Source organism: Anabrus simplex, chromosome 6 (assembly GCF_040414725.1).
Source record: "Anabrus simplex isolate iqAnaSimp1 chromosome 6, ASM4041472v1, whole genome shotgun sequence".
Classification (NCBI taxonomy): Eukaryota; Metazoa; Arthropoda; class Insecta; order Orthoptera; family Tettigoniidae; genus Anabrus; species Anabrus simplex.
Window position 1 is genome coordinate 202831806 of NC_090270.1, and position 16973 is coordinate 202848778.

At 37.6% G+C, this 16973-nt stretch overlaps 1 protein-coding gene across 4 annotated transcripts in view; it reads left to right on the top strand.

The window, feature by feature from the left end:
- The window catches only part of LOC136876310 (anoctamin-1), a 277484-nt gene extending 261453 nt beyond the window's left edge, over positions 1–16031 (top strand). For 2 of the 4 annotated variants that reach the window (XM_068228376.1, XM_068228377.1), the window contains exons 14-16: positions 1601–1776; positions 8736–8847; positions 14982–16031. In XM_068228376.1, the coding sequence (XP_068084477.1) occupies positions 1601–1776; positions 8736–8847; positions 14982–15251 (558 nt within the window). In that variant the 3' untranslated portion in view covers positions 15252–16031. The remainder of the gene's footprint in view (positions 1–1600; positions 1777–8735; positions 8848–14981) is intronic. The other 2 variants (XM_068228379.1, XM_068228378.1) reach the window with 1 other exon arrangement.
- The last annotated feature ends 942 nt before the right edge of the window (positions 16032–16973 follow it).

The window sequence follows — 16973 nt, forward strand, 5'->3', positions numbered from 1 at the left end:
CTGTGTCGGTGCAACGTAAAACCAATAGCAAAAAAAAAAAAAAAAATTGTTTTGTTGGTGTCATGTGTTTCCAATATATATCTGGGTTTTTAAAGTTTGTTTTGTTGGTGTAATGTGTTTCCTATTTGGACAGCCTTGTTGGCTCCCCTGTGCAAGTGCTTTATACTGCACTTAAATCAAATAGGTTATAATCTATTTGCTTAAATTTCGTCGTGCATATACAGTAGATTACTGTACTCCTTGTCTTTGAATCGTGTTTTATTTTTCCTGGGTGTGAGGTTACGTTTGACAGTGTACGGTGTTATCCAAGAGCATTATTTCAATAAATGCACCTTGTTGGATACATTGAGGAATATTTTTCCCAACGGCATTTGAAAGGTTTAACTGTGAATCAAGGTGATTGCATGCTTTAAAGGATGTTAGAATATTTTGGGATGCAGCAGGGTTGGCATTTCTGAACTTCGAGTTAGCGGCGGTCAATTCAAAATCACGTAATTCGAAGTCCAATTTTTGCGTACCAGCGACTTTGAATTAACGAGGTTCTACTGTATTGTCATTCTTTTTGTTCAAAATTATACAAACGTTGAAAGTTAGGAAAGCAGATGGAATTGATAAGATTTCTGGGGATATACTAAAGGCAATGAATGGGTTGGGATATAGTGCCATATCTGAAATACTCACTTGATTACTGTTTGCATGAAGGAGTAGTGCAGAGTTGCAATAGTAGCCCCACTGTGCAAGGGAAAGGGTAATAAACATAAAGTGGATCATTTCAGGTGTGCTGTTTGTAAGCTCTGAGTAAGCTTTCTTTCTGATTATATTAGACATGTTTGCAAAATTACTATCTGGTTTGATAAAAGGCAGTTCGGGTTTAGGAAAGATTATTCCAGTGATACTCAACTTGTAGGATTCCAGCAAGATATAGCAGATATTTTCTATTCAGAAGATCAAATGGACTGTACCGCTATTGACCTATCCAAGGCTTTTCATTGGGCAGATCATGGGAGACTGCTGACAAAAAGGAGGGCTTTGGACTAGACAAAAGTGATTGAATGGGTGACTACATTTCTAGAAAATGGAAAATTTGGGTAGGCTAAACATTGTCTGATCCTGCAATGATTAAGAGGGGGATCTCATAGGGCATTATTATTGGATGTTATGTTTTCTCATATATATAATTATATATAAATGATATGAGTAAGAAACTTGAATTGCAGATAAGGATTTGCAGATGATGTTAAACTGTATTGAGTATTAAATAAGTTACAGGATTGTGAGCAATTTTAAAAAGACCTTGACAGTGTTGTGAGATGGACATCAGACAATGATATGATGGTAAACAGGATAGAAAGTCAGGTTGTAAGTTTCACCAAGAGGAAAAGTCCTCTTGGTTTTAATTACTGTGTTGATGTGGTGATAGTACCTCATGAGGATCATTGTAAGTACCTAGGTGTTAATATAAAGAATGATCTTCAGTGAGTTTGAAATGAGCACCTTGCCGCCGGGACGGCCTAACTACAGATGATTGATTGATTGATTGATTGATTGATTGATTGATTGGTTCATTCATTCATTCATTCATTTATTCATTTCTTTTCAGGCATTCATCATCGCTTTCTCATCTAACTTCATCCCAAGGCTGGTGTATATGATGACAGTCAGCAAGAACCACACAGACGTTGGATATCTGGAACATTCACTAGCTTATTTCAACACCAGTGACTTTGATGTGAGAGCTGCGCCTTTAAATCCTTCCTACAATGTTTCCGTGTGCAGGTGAGATACTATCAGATCACTGAATTAACTTGCAACTGGTAATATTTTCCCTAGTTTTCTTCAGAATTACATCTAAATGTGACTTAGGAAACACACGAAGCATACAAATAAGTACTTTTTATAGCAGTTGTAAGCTGCATGTACATTGCGGCTAAGAATTTGTGAGAGGAGGAGGATAATGATGATGGTAATAATAATTGTGTACTGTGACGGTACTGTTAAATATTAGATCAACTACAGAATGACAGGGAGACTCAAGTAATATTTAAGTAACACAATAGCAAGGCGAAACTAAACAATTATTAATTAAATAAGTAGTAACATATCACAGAGACATAAATAAGTAAATATTTAAAATGAACTCCAAAAGATTATAGTATAGTGGTAGAGGAAAATAGTCTAATAGATAGAACAAGAGATAACATACTCACATTATGAAAGATAATGTGGAATATAAGGTCAGAGATTTTGCAACATCAGTAGCGAATATCCAGCTGAAATGATAGAACCTATCAACACATACAAATACAAATTTGGAATCATGATAACTGTGAGGAAATGGGTTCAGGTAATCTATAAATATCTTTTCCATAGGTCTTTGAGCTTGAAATGATTATAACATACCAATATGTTTATTCAGGCAAGGTTTACTAGTGGGACAGATTTTGCAATTTTTAATCCTTTCTCTAATTTCTCCATCCATTCCTTTCCAGATGGATGGATGAATGAATGAATGAATGAATGAATGAATGAATGAATGATGATGGTGATGATAATCATCATCATTTACCATCTATTGTGACTACTAATGACCTAATGATATGCTAGGCAGGTGATACCAGTGAACTGTGTGAGTGTAGGGACTTTGTACTGGTCAGTGTAACTTAATTTTTTGTCCAGACCAGTTTTACTTTGAAGTGTTTTTCATATGTTTTAACTCATTTTGTTATACTGCACAGTGAATTTTCTTGAAATAAGAGAACAAAATACTACTCTTGGAGGTGGTTCAGAGGTAATGCGTGTGACTCATAATCTCAAAAAGCTTGTAGCTTCGAGTGAACTTTAATACAGGTTAATGCATCTGTCTGAGAATACCACTATAAACTATCGAAAGAACCACTGATTTCATATTCCGGCTTATTATTTACGTAGGTTAAACATTAGAAGGAAAATTAAAATTATAATTCTCAAAAATTAAATTCTATCATCTTAGACATTTGTGAGATGTAGAATACAACTCTTTCCAGTATTATACAACATAGAAATTAAAACATAATAATAAAATAATAATTCACTGCATAAGAGAGGATGGAGAAATAATCATATTTCTAAACCAGATTAAATAACTTCAAACATATAGGCACAATTAATGCAGAAAACAGCAGAATGTAATTATCAGTTTAGGCAGCATGACACCGAGCTCGATAGCTGCAGTCGCTTAAGTGCGGCCAGTATCCAGTAATCAGGAGATAGTGGGTTCGAGCCCCACTGTCGGCAGCCTGGAAGATGGTTTTCCGTGGTTTCCCATTTTCACACCAGGCAAATGCCGGGGCTGTACCTTAATTAAGGCCACGACCGCTTCCTTCCAATTCCTAGGCCTTTCCTATCCCATCATCTCCATAAGACCTATCTGTGTCGGTGCGACGCAAAAAAAAAAAAAAAAGGCAGCATGACAACTAACGGAACGGAGGTGGGAAGCGGCGGGACTCTACCCCGGGGTGGTGGAAGGTATTGGCGTTACTGATGAAGCGAAATTTGATATACGCATTACATTTTACTGAAATAATAAGGTTGATAAATAAGATTACAGTACAATTAAGAAAAGTAACACATGTTCGCAAATGATACCTACATAATAATAATAGTAATAATAATAATAATAATATTCACAAATGATGATTACATTTTAAGACATGATAATAGTGGAAAAGTAACACATGATGAAAGAAGTAAAAGGTAAAAATAACAAACATCTTAAAACAGAACCCGTTCAGGAAGCAGTCTTTCCTTAAACACTTCAGGACAAGGAGCTCATCCCGAACGAGAGTACATTAAGAGAAAACAGAATTACGAGATGCACATCCTGGGGGGAAAAAATTTACGCATTTATATACTTACAACCAAAGAAGAAGGAAATGAACTTTTACATATAAAACATTTTACAAAACCAAATGGAAAGGGAAGTGCCTCTAACATGAAAGGAATATGACTAACCACACGGGCTAAGTCATGCTAAATTAAATTTGGTGAACGGGAGAAATTTCGGGCAAACTCCAGAGGCAAGGAGAATTAAATTAAAGCTACATTTGAAACTTAAGAATCCGAAATAAGAAGGAGATCGTGCTTACCTTGCGAGGACTGAGGACCCATCAGGTGGGGTAGACAACTTCACCCGTTGCCGGTCAGAATCACAAGACAGAGGAAACGAGTTTGGCTATGGCCAAGTGGCAAACACCGGAAGTGGTGAAATCGCGAAACAACCAATGAGCGCACCCACATTTCTAGCATTTGCCAATAGCAAATGGTTTTATTATGGCCAATGAGGGCCCAGAAAAACTGCTGACAAAATACCATGCATAGCTTCGAGAAATTTCCATACTGATGCAACCGGAAATTTTCCTTGAAGCATCCTACACACCTTACACGTACAAGTACACCATGTCTAAAATGTTATAAAAAACCCTTGATTTATACATAAAATCGCCGAAACCAAATAATTATTTTTTTCTTTAAAACATACCAAAAACAAACAAGACATTTTAACACACACAAAAAAAATCCTCTTTTTAAAATATTACACTTTGAAGTACAGTGAAACCTCGATTCTCCGTTTTTCGAGGGACCATGAAAATAAAACGTACAACACGGGAAAACGGAAAATCCGGGATTGAATGAAAACCATCAACAATTTGGCTAAACATCACAAAAATGAAATATGTATAATTATAATCTTACAAAAACTCCTAAACCAAACCAAACTACAGCCCCATTGGGACTTTGCCTGCCAAGCGACCGCTGCTCAGCCCGAAGGCCTGCAGATTACGAGGGCGCATGGTCAGTGCAACGAATCCTCTCGGTCGATATTCCTGGCTCTGTAGATCGGGGTCGCCATCTCACCATTAGATAGCTCCACAACTAAAGGTAATCACGTAGGCTGAGTGGACCTGGAACCAGACGTATATCCAGATAAAATTGCCTGACCTGGTCGCAATTGAACCCGGGCCCTCTGGATGAGAGGCAGGCATGTTAGACCGCGAAACCGCATTAATTACCGGTACGAGAGTTCAAAATCTCGATACTTTATATTCAATTTTGCAGGGGAATCTTCGTCAGTTTCCCGTGAAAACTTCTTTCAGTTCAGCAACTTTGATTAGGCTAGCCAAACTCTTCGAAAAATCTAATAACGCCAAGCCAAACGACAATCAACCACAAGTAGCTTTTTAATTCTCTCATCTAATAAAATAAAGCACATTAGATACAAAAGCTCCCAAAATGATGGCGAAATCCCTTCATTTCTTAATCTTTCATTGTAATTTGGTCTCCGGTATGCAGTTCGTAGTCAGTTTCTGGAAATCTCGTACCGCGCAAATTAGGCCTACATAGACTTTTAAAGGTTATGTTGAGCTCGAAAACATGGTTTCGAATGTAAGTATCGATTCTTAAAAGTTCTCGAATGCATTATATTCAGTTCTGCGCGTCACAAATCCAGTCAAATTGGAAAGATAAAAGAAATATCATGAAAACTTTAGAAATTACGGTTATTCGTGACCTTGAGGTCATCTGGAAAGCGCGCTCGCTGCACGTGTCAGTACGAGTTGGAAATAATACCAACCATTTAAAATGTAATGTGCGCAAATAAAACGACTGCGGGTTTTGGTATTTTAACACGAAAACGTAGAATTCTCAGTCTTACATTAGGACCTAAACAGTAATAGGCAATCCCAAGACCGCCCATGGCTTTCTTATTTTTTAAAATGTAAGGTGCAGCATCTGTTCTGGTCTCGCTACCATAATCATGTACGATAATATAAAAAACACAGGATTTGTGTTAAGAAGGAGCAGTTTCGATTCCTGCCTGAAAGCCCAGTTACTCTACAGTGCCCTGAGCAAAGTGCCGAAAACCTGTTCGGCAGTACGATCGAAAAAAATGTAAACATATAAACATCTAACCCTGGACATAATATGGACGTTTTATAAGTGCGAACATTTGACGAAACTCGTTCCGTCTTCAAACAGAGCTCTCGAAATGCGCCATGTCTCCTTGCAATTGTTGTGGCCAGTCTCTGCTTTATGATTTTCCGACATTCTCTAAACAATACCACCCGAATGCGATGCTAAGATGGTCCCTTTAAGTTCCCCGCCGATCGCTTTTCCAGTAGGTACCGGTACAGTACCGGTACTTGCTTTAATTATCGCAAACACGGGGCGTTAACGCCAAGATCTATAAATACCGGTATGCCATAGCCGTCCTTTCGAGAGACACAGTTTATTAAAAAACGATTGATCGAGGATTTAGCGTTGATGGGACTGGAATTTCTGGACGGTTGATCCGGGAAATAGTTTTTTCGAGGAACGGATAATGCGGAACTTTTACAACGTGATTTAATTACGATGCTCGCGGGACCACGTAATTTGAACGCATATTCCGGGAAAACGTATTTTCCGGGAACGGATAATCGAGGTTCCACTGTACAACAAATAAACATATGAACATAGAAAGATAGCAATCGGTGCTTCTTTTCTTTTCACTGTCCAATTTTTCTCAAAGTTCGACAAATATTTCTTACCATGACACTGTCCTTTAATCCTGTGGATTAAACTGAGTGATGGACTGGTTGTTTCTACTGCTCACTTCTGTACAGATGTGAGTTCAATTGCCTCACTCCCAAGTATTGCTTCCCTGTAGGTAATTTATTATAAATAGGTGCAGTCATGTAAAATTGGTCTCGTAGAAACCAAATATGGCAGATCGAGGAAAGATCTATCATTGCTGCCAAGTTGAAATGTTACTTATGAGACATTATCAGAACAATCAGTATCTCAGTGTAACAGTAATAGAGATTAACTTACCTGAATACATTATTTATGAAACTTAAGAGCAAAGATAACTATGCTGACTATTCAGCCAAGGAAGCAGACACACTGAGTAGGTTGGGTAAATGCCACTTTTCTACTTTTCTGATATTATCCTAATGGCCTTGAACAATTAAACTCCAAAATGTATCAGTAGTGAGTTCCATGATAGTCTGTACATTGACAATGGTTAAACTACTCGCAAATTAAAAAAATACTGTCAACATGCGAGTTAAAGATAACTGGAGGTTGTTATACCAACAAGCAAGGTCTCTTCACTGTATGGATGGTGACTTAGAATGCTACCCAACAGTTAGAAAATTACTTTAAATAATTTAAATACTATAGATTTTAAGAAACATTAAGATATTGTAATTTGCTATAACTTCACATGCCTTACTATGCAAAACTTTTACCTTTACGAGAAGATATTTGTTGACTGTGTGTACCCAAGGTCTAGTTTCCTCGTGCCGGAGACCGAAAATAGCTTCCTGTGCCATGGACTTAAAATGGCTCCTTGACTTGTGTTCTCTAGCTATGCCTAGTGACAGTGAATCTATGCTGTTTAATCCTGGTGATAGCACATTGGATTGTCATAGTGGTGGTGGTGGTGGTGGTGGTGGTGGTGGTGGTGGTGATTATTGTTTTAAGAGGAAGTATAACTAGGCAACCATCCTCTATACAACACTAATCAGAGAGAAAAAAAGGAAGAGGTCCGACACTTCAAAAAATGAAGGTATCGGTCAAAGGAAGACAAGGGCCACAAAGGGCATGAAAATGAAAGACTCTCTAGGCCTCCATACGTAATACCATTTAAATCTAAGAATTTCATTTTTTGTCTGTATTGAACTGAGAACGTAAGATAGGAGACTTAAAAGGGTCCACCTTTTCAATACAAATATATGTTATAAGTTTATTTACAGCATATATTTACACTTGGACCCTTTTAAGTTTCCTATCTTACGTAATACCGTCGGGGTCAGAAAATGAACAAGAGTTGACCAAGGAAGGTCGGATAGAATAGATGAAAGCGAGGAGCCTGGCACAAGTAAGTGGAAGCAATGCCAGGACTCAGCTAAGGGCCCCGTGGTTGCCATCCCACGCTCCAAAGTTCAGAGCCTCTGGAGCCCCTTTTAGTCGCTTCTTAAGACAGGCAGGGGTTACCGTGGGTGTTATTCTTCCGCCCCTGCCCACGGGGTTTGGATTGCCATATCCCAACACACATTTTCCGACAGTTTTTTTTCATACCTTGCCAACGAAAGTGAAAATTAAAAATCCGGCTTTAAGGTGCATTTAGTCCCCCATCCATCTACTTATGCTAAAATGTTAAGATCTCTGAGTACCGTAGATTTGGCTGGGCATCATGTAAACACACACAAAAACTTCCTTTTATTATTATAGATATATAGAATAACTTGTTGAAAGTTTTGTAACACGGACATATCTAAGTTACCTTTTTTTATAAAAGTACAGATATAATGCTATTGTGTAAATTCTGATCAGTTCTTGAACAAATTAAAAATATGCTTATAATAAGTAACAGTATTTGTTTAATGGCCTCCAAATGCTATGGATTTTAAGAAATATTAAGATATTGTAATTGTTAATGAAATCTGTAGTAGGGCAGTAATGCCATTATTTAAGAATACTCCTATTAAATTTTTGTGCTTATTGCAGAATTCTTTAAAAAGTGCTCTGCAGCTATGGTTTTGGTTTGCCTTTCTACTACTTCTGTGTAAGAAATAAAGTATGAATTTTCTGTGTTTATCATGATGGCAATCGGTGAAGATGTTAAATAAAAGGTTCTGTGAAATATAAACTGATTTTTAGCTTTATGAAAATGGTGAACGAACAGTTTTGTATCAGTATTTGGTGTTTTCCTTCAGGTATGCTGAATATAGGTACAACCACACAATGCCTCCTCACCTGAAATATAAGAGACCTCCTATCTACTGGCACATATTGGCAGCTCGACTTGCATTTGTTGTTGTTTTTCAGGTAATTATTAATATTTCATATTTAATTTTAATTTAATTTAATTTAATTTAATTATCACTCTGAGTCACCCTTCTTTATATTGCATCACACTATTCTTACACACTCCCATACTTTTTATTCTTGCAGACTCCTGTACTTTTAAATCCTATTTCGTTAACTACTTAAACTTGTTACAAAGATTGTCAGATATAATATAGCATGATGATCAGTGGTGAGCCTATACAACAAGTAGTACAGTTCAAATACCTTAGCCAGATAATAACAGAAAACCTTCAGTGTCATGCTGAAATAAAAACACAAATAGTAAAGCAAGCCTTCAGAGATAAACGGTGCCTTCTTTGTCAGAAAAGAATGTCCTTCATCTTATGTAAAAAATAATTAAATCTTATGTTTAGTGTGTTGCACTGTATTGTGCCGAGACCTGGACAATAACCAAGAGTGATATTAAGAGATATTTTGAGATGTGGCTTTGGCGTCAATTGCAATGGATAAGTTGGATGGAGAAGACCAACACAGAGTTATTGAATATTGTCCAAGAAAAGAGACAGCTGTTGAGTCAGATTAGGAACAGACAACTTTCTTGGATGTGACACAGGCTTCACCATAGGAATGTGTTAATGGAAATTTTGGAAGGTAAAATACCAGGGAAATGTACCTGTGGAAGACCAATAAAGACATTCATGATGACATTTATTGTAAACTCAGGATGCAGGAGTTATGCAGACACAAAACTTACTGCACAGGATCGACCCAGTTAGAGAAGACTCATCGTAGGGGAAAAACTAGTTATTAGACTGAATTACTCAAAGAAGATAATAATAATTTCGTGTGGCTATTTCTAGCCGAGTGCAGCCCTTGTAAGGCAGACCCTCCGATGAGGGTGGGCGGCATCTGCCATGCGTAAGTAACTGCATGTTATTGTGGTGGAGGATAGTGTTAAGTGTGGTGTGTGAGTTGCAGGGATGTTGGGGACAGCACGAACACCCAGCCCCCGGGCCATTGGAATTAACCAATGAAGGTTAAAATCCCTGGCCCGGCCGGGAATCGAACCCGGGACCCTCTGAACCGAAGGCCAGTACGCTGACCATTCAGCCAACGAGTCGGACTCAAAGAAGATAATATAGCAACACAACTTTGTGTAGCATCGCTGAACATCAGTACCTTCACTGGGCGCAGCCGTGAATTGGCAGATTTGCTGAAACAATGCAAGGTGGACATTGCTTGCATACAAGAAGTACAATGGAAGGGGCAGAAGTCTAGTGGCATTGGAGATGGATATACGCTCATTTGTAATAGGACATCTAGCAGCAATGGTGTAGTTATTGTTGTAAATGCTGACCTCTGTAACCATGTCACTGAGGTCCATCGATGCTCTGATTGTTTGATGTCTATTATCATAAACACCACACTCTACCACCTGTGCATATTCTCAGCCTATGCTCCACAAACTGGATGAAGAGAAAGATAACTTTTGGCTGGAGCTGCAAGATCAAATATCAGCATGCTCTCCAGAGAACTTCCTTATTCTCTGTGGTGACCTGAATGGGCATGTTGGAAGCAAGCAATGTTTTTGGCACAAGAAATTATGATGGCTGGCGTGTTTTTGACTTGGCTGAAGCTAATGATCCCCTCATCAGTAATATGTATTTCATAATATAGCAGGCATGATGGTTCAGAGACATTGTTACATACTTCCTACTAAGCTGGTTAGCTTCAAATCCCAGTCGAAGTATATGAGATTTAAAAAATGTAAGTAATGTTTTCATTACAAACAATAAACAGTTCTGTATTGACTTACAATTCTTAAATGTTAATTCTTAAAAGAATTTGTATTGACATGTCCACCTTTTTAATACATCTCAGACTAAACACTAAAACTGAGTGGTGAATTTAGTCATATAAAAAATTTCGGAATATGTTTCAACCCTTATTGGGCCATCTTCAGGTAGTTTAAGCAATTGAAAAAAAATCTTAAAAACTACACAAATATATAAAAATATGATTCAGATGATGCTGGAGGCCCGGGTTTGATTCACGGCTCTGCCACTAAATTTGAAAAGTGGTGCGAGGACTGGAACGGGGTCTTGTTAGCCATGGGAGGTCAACTGAGTGGAGGGGGTTCGATTTCCATCTCGGTCATCCTCAAAGTGTTTTTCTGTGATTTCCCACTTCTCCAGGCGAATGCGGGGATGGTACCTAACTTAAGGCCACAGATGCTTCCTTTCCTCTTCCTTGCCTATCCTATCCAATCTCCCCTCCCCACAAGGCCCATGTTCAGCATAGCAGGTGAGGCCGCCTGCTCGCGGTACTGCTCCTCCTCCCCAGTTGTATCCTTGACCAAATGTCTCGTGCTCTAGAGCACTCCCCTTGATGTGGTATAGGTGGTATCGCTCGCTGAGTTCGGGAGGAAAAAACCAACCCCGGAGGGTAAATGGATTCAATTTAGTAGTACTAGAATGGTTTCCTTTGGCCATCTAACACTCAACAACATGGACGTGCTCTGAAGACAATAGTTATACTTACCATCAAGTGAATGATGATTACACTAGTCAACAAATTTCAACGTTTTGTCTGCCACATGCACAAAAAAGTGGTCATTTTAACTAAATCGAACCTCCTGAATACGAAAATGACAGCAAAGTCTTCACAACATGTAATGTTTTCGTGTGACAGAATTGAGCTGGATTGTGGCCAAAGGGACAATATATTTCACTATGTTAGCATACAGTTCTAATCTTATCATTAATATACTACTAAAACTATTCACTCTGGTCATAAAATGTCTTTATTTCCAATTTATTATATAAAATTATTTATTTATTTTTTAATTTTTTCAGCTGAATTAACCTCATTAAGAAACTTGAAAATAGAGCCTAAAACAAAGTACAGTAGCATCAGAATTAAACACAAATAGTACCTGTAATGGTAGCACTCTGAAATATGGAACTATAATAAAATATAATCATAATTACGACAGTTATTTTACACTTACAGTTTTACTTCCTTTTGCACCATCTGTCACTTTCTCTAACTGAAAACAACAGTAGTTGCACATAATGTGGGGATCCCATCTTCTTTGATACCTATGCTACATCTGCTGAATCTTTTGATGGAATCTCTCTCCATTTTCGTCACTCAGAGCTCCTAAATTCTCGGGGAAAATATCCAGTTGTGAATGGAGAATGTGAATTTTTAGGGAGAGCCTTCATCCTAGATTTTGGTAACTGTCAGTGAGTTCCTGAACTATCTGTCAGTAATTTTCTGCTTTGTTGTTTCCCAGGAACAGTACTACTCCATGAAATGCCTTCCAAGCCACTAGTTCCTTAGCACTTAACTTTCTTTTAAAGTTTTTATCTTGTAAAAGCTTCCAAAATCGCTGAGTTTTGGAAACAGGATTCTGAGGTAAGCAAAGGCTTCTCCATTCTTATCCATAGCCATAGCTAATTTCTACATTAGGCCTAATTTTATATGCAGTGGAGGTAGCAACACTGTGGTTAGTTTTACTAATGGAACATACTTGACATTGTGTTGTCGTGGCATAATAGTTTCCCTTAGAGGCCACTCTTTTACAGTGCCCCATACTGTCCCACAAGCATAGAAAGGAACAGTACTTTGTAAATCACCCGTGTAGTCCTAACAAAATAGTATTGACCTTGTTGTAATTAATCATATCTAATAAAACTGTCATATTCGTGTGCTTCATTTCAACTGAATGTGCCACTGGTATTGGTGGTTTAGTATTTCAGTTGTGGAGCGTTGCAGCTTTGAGGCTTAGCTTAGAAGAGTCAATAAACAAACTCCATTCTTCTGGGATGTGTTGAAATCCTACCTCACTCATTAAACCATCTATACCTTTACATGCACAAAGAGACTTGTTCATAGCATAGTAACTGGAAAACTGTTCATGCATCTTCCTAAAAAAAAAAAAAAATAATAATCTGGTGTTGGGAGCAAGTAAATTCCATTGTTGCAGACGCATCCCAGCACCTGAGCCTGCTGTGTTGTGAGATTCATATCGCTCAGTAAGTAATTTAATTTGGACTGATTAACCAGGAAGGGTTCATTTTCAGGTTCTGCATTGTAATCTGGATCAAAGAAAGTGGACGGTTGAGGCTCATCGACTTGTTCATATACTGAAGTGGTTCCTTCTAAATGTGAAGGTGGGGTAGGAACTGGAAACTCAGGTCCATGTGGAATGGGTTTTCTTACAGAGGGAACATTAGGATATTCAACATTGGATTTTGTTTTCTTTGAATGTCTCCCAAATTTTTGTTAAACAAAAATAAGTCATTTGCATGGTTTGTTGGTTCACACCAAACCATAGGCACTGCAAAAGGCATAGTGTGAATTTTGTCACCACCCATCTATTAGAATAATGCCTTATGCAGCACACATCAGCTTTCTCATCAACAGAACAGCCAAAATAACTGAAATATGCTCGTTTTAAATTTTTTGTCTAAAATCAATGCAGATTTTTTTTATAAGTGAACTGCCCCCACACGTAACAGAAATTATTTGGTGAATTTACACAAGCACAATGAGATTTCCTCATTGCAGAGAAAATATAGTAAAAGATCACAACAGCCAATTGAAATCAAACCACTTTTCATGTGCAAGATAAAACTTAAACTGAACCTAAAAATGTGCATGTTTATTAAGGGCCATCTTGGCCACTTCCTGCTAGTCTGTTGCCTGGAGCACTGAAGCAATAAATCACTCATCCATTTACTCTTAGCAAGGTCACATATATTGTAAACTAGGTTTTGCATTAAGCTCTGAGTCCTACATAACTGAAAAGAGAAGAACTGTTTATGAAAACTGGTTTTGGAGAATTTATGGAGATCCATGTTTCACTAACTTGATTTTTGCTGGTTTTTAAACATATTTTCATGATTTACAAGAAAATGGTGGGTGATGGAACATTTTCATGTTCATATCTGTTAAGAGCTCATAAATCTTGACTTAATTTTGCCCATTTTCACCTATGTGGCAAAAACCTTGTTGACTAGTGTTATTGTACATGGTACAGAAGCACTTGAAAATGGAACATCAGCACTTTTAAGAAATTCATAAATACATATCTCTTGGTGGTACTTTACATGGTCATCTGTGAAGAACTGACTGCACTTAGCCTTCTGGGAGTAAATACCATAACTTAATTTGCAGCACAAAGCGCTTGACTGATTTAACAATGCCCCCCCCCCCCCCTTTTTTCTTTCTCGTTTGGAAACTGCTTTTGGTAGAAAAATTGAATTCTAAGTTTTTATTAGAACTATAATGAATTTTCATCACCGCAAGACGTATTTGTGTCGGTGCGACGTAAAGCAAACTGTTAAAAATAAAAAAAAGTAGTGAATTTAGAAAACACTACTTTCTTTTAGCTATTGGCGTTGGGGCTTCCAACCATTTCCAATACTTGGTTCTGTCCTGTGCGAGTTGTCATACTGTGTTTTGATCTTTTCCTGTGTACTTGTTCAAATTCAATGACAATCTTATCCCATTCCGTTCATCAAGACACTTTCTTCTGGTTCCAACATGTCAAGCCTTGGACACTTGTTTCACTTCCTGGCAGTGATAGAATATTCCTTATACAGATTATCATCGCCATATTCTGGCCAGGTTGTAGTCTTAACTCCATCTAGGGACTTCCTACTTTTGTCCCTGGACTTGTTGGAGCTTTTCTTTCAGGTAACTCAACTCTTAGCCTAACCACAAGTCGGTGGATGTTGGTTCGTCTGCCTCTTTGGCCATTAGACATTAATTTTATCTGCCTTCACAGCCATTGACCAGTTATCATTCCACCAGGACCCTGTTGGCCATCACATTTCAGAATTCCTATGCATCCTTCAAAGTCGCTACTGTAGTGGTCACAGGGCACATTAAGTTCCGACAGTATACTGCAGTCCCTTACCTCGTGCTGTTGCCAGTCTCCTAAAATGTGGACGAGGGGTTGGACTTACGGGAGATAAGTCTAGGAAAGAGATTTGTTAAAATGGCTGGTTAAGCATATACAGTAGACAAATATAGTTCATTTGCATGCAGTAAGAGCTACATTTACTTTCCAGAAATAAAAACCTCTTTTGTGCTTAATTTTGTATAACTGTGTTAAGAATATCCTGTTTTCTATTTTGCAGAATGTGGTGGGTATGGTGATGACTGCAGTACAGTGGTGTATCCCTGACATGTCCCGCAAGCTCCGTGATGACATCCGGCGTGAAGCCTACCTTACCAACGAGATGATAATCAAACAGGAGATGGTACGTGCTCGAGGTCACTTGAATCGTCCACCTGACTCAGAACAGTTCATCGAGCATGAGAAGGTCCCAGAAGTAAATGGTAGCAAAGGTGACAATGTACGTCTCCGAAGAGGTCCAGAGAGAAATTCGCCAGTGGATTTTGTGTGATGATATATCTAAGGTCTCTGTAGCAAGTTCTTTCATATTCACCTTTGCAAACATGTAACTAAATTGCCAAAAGTTAAAGGCAGAGGGAGAGGTTAGTGAAAAGTTATATGCTAGTCCCAGATGTAAATAGCATTGAAAGAATCTATAAGATGATAGTGTTTTGCTAATCTACTGTAGGGATCATAAAAATGAATGAATAAGATTGAACTTTGGACTGTGAATGGCAATAAATATAAAATGTATTATTAGAGGAAATGTAGGTGATTTGATCCCTTGAACAATGATTATTATAGTTTTGCCTCTTTGACAGGGTATAAAATTTATTTATGAGTTAGGTTTTATAATTGAGACTACAGTACAACAAAAAAGTGTTTGGAAGGATGGAAGGATAAAAGCTCAAGGAGAGGATTTGTGTGTTATTAATCCTTTTAGTATCAGTTGCTTATAGGTGGCATATGTGATAAAAACACTAGGCTTCCTTTTAAGAAATAGCAATGTTTCAGTAAAATCATTATAACTTTCTTATTGTTGAAGAAATACCCCCGTTATTTTTACTGATCACAGAAAAGGAGTTGCTTTACACATTTACAATGTCATGTACTATGTTACTTTAACACTACAACATATAAAATATTTTTTCTGATTATCAAAATAAAAAGTGAAACATCAAAATTGAGAGAAAGCAACACAATTCAAAATTGAAATTACATACTAATGAATATTATAGTCTACAGCTACATGCCTTGCCTGTAGGATATGAATAAATGAAGCTACATGCTGCTGTTTTACTCTTTGGATAGGCATTATAGTTCTAATTTAAAAAGTATTGTATCTCTACTCTACACAAATTTACAAGGGTGCTTGTTAAGTAAATGCCATTTTTAAATAAGTACCAGGCCAAAGGAATGCTAGTAAAATAAATTCAGAAAAACATGGAAAACATGGTACCAAACCAAGGAATATCAGTAGTAAAAATATTTCAGGTTCGGTATGGAAATCAACATCTATATCGTAAAGGAATTTGTCGTGAATTAGTCAACCAGTATGAGAATAATTTAGCCATTTCCAATAATACTGTCAAAGGCTTTTATTTCTGTGACAGTAACAAGTCTCCATTTTCAAGCTGTCAAATGAGGCAACAGTTGCTTAATAGTATTTCTTTCACTTGTATTCAGGAGGATTTGAACCGGGTGTCATTTTCAACTGAAACTTCGCTAACCCCTGTATTATGTATATGGGAATTGTTATCATTACTGGCTTCAACCATGGCCTAAACTGTCTTCATTTGCAAAACTCTCTAAATCAGGAAAACTGTCACTTTCACTAATAATAGTACCACAAAGTTTATGGTACTGTGGAGTGTCATCGCTGCTCGCACTTCCTGCCTCAGAAATAACATCAGTATCGTTACTACATGACCCTGATACTGCTAAATCTTCATCAGACTCTTTATAGTCATCATCGGCACAGACTCTGTTAATATACTCGGCTAAATTGTCATTGTTCTCGAACACACCCTGCATGGCCGAGGCCATTTCCTTCTCACAACCTTGCATGGTGTACAGAAAATTGAATGCTGTGAAAAAATCATACCTTCGTAAATTAAGTGATTAGCACAATAGTTTTGGTAGATTTATAAACTACAGGCTTCACGGATTCTGGACCATCTGTTTTGTGCAGCTATTTGTGAGAAAACAGAACATCAGGCGCGGCTCCATAATA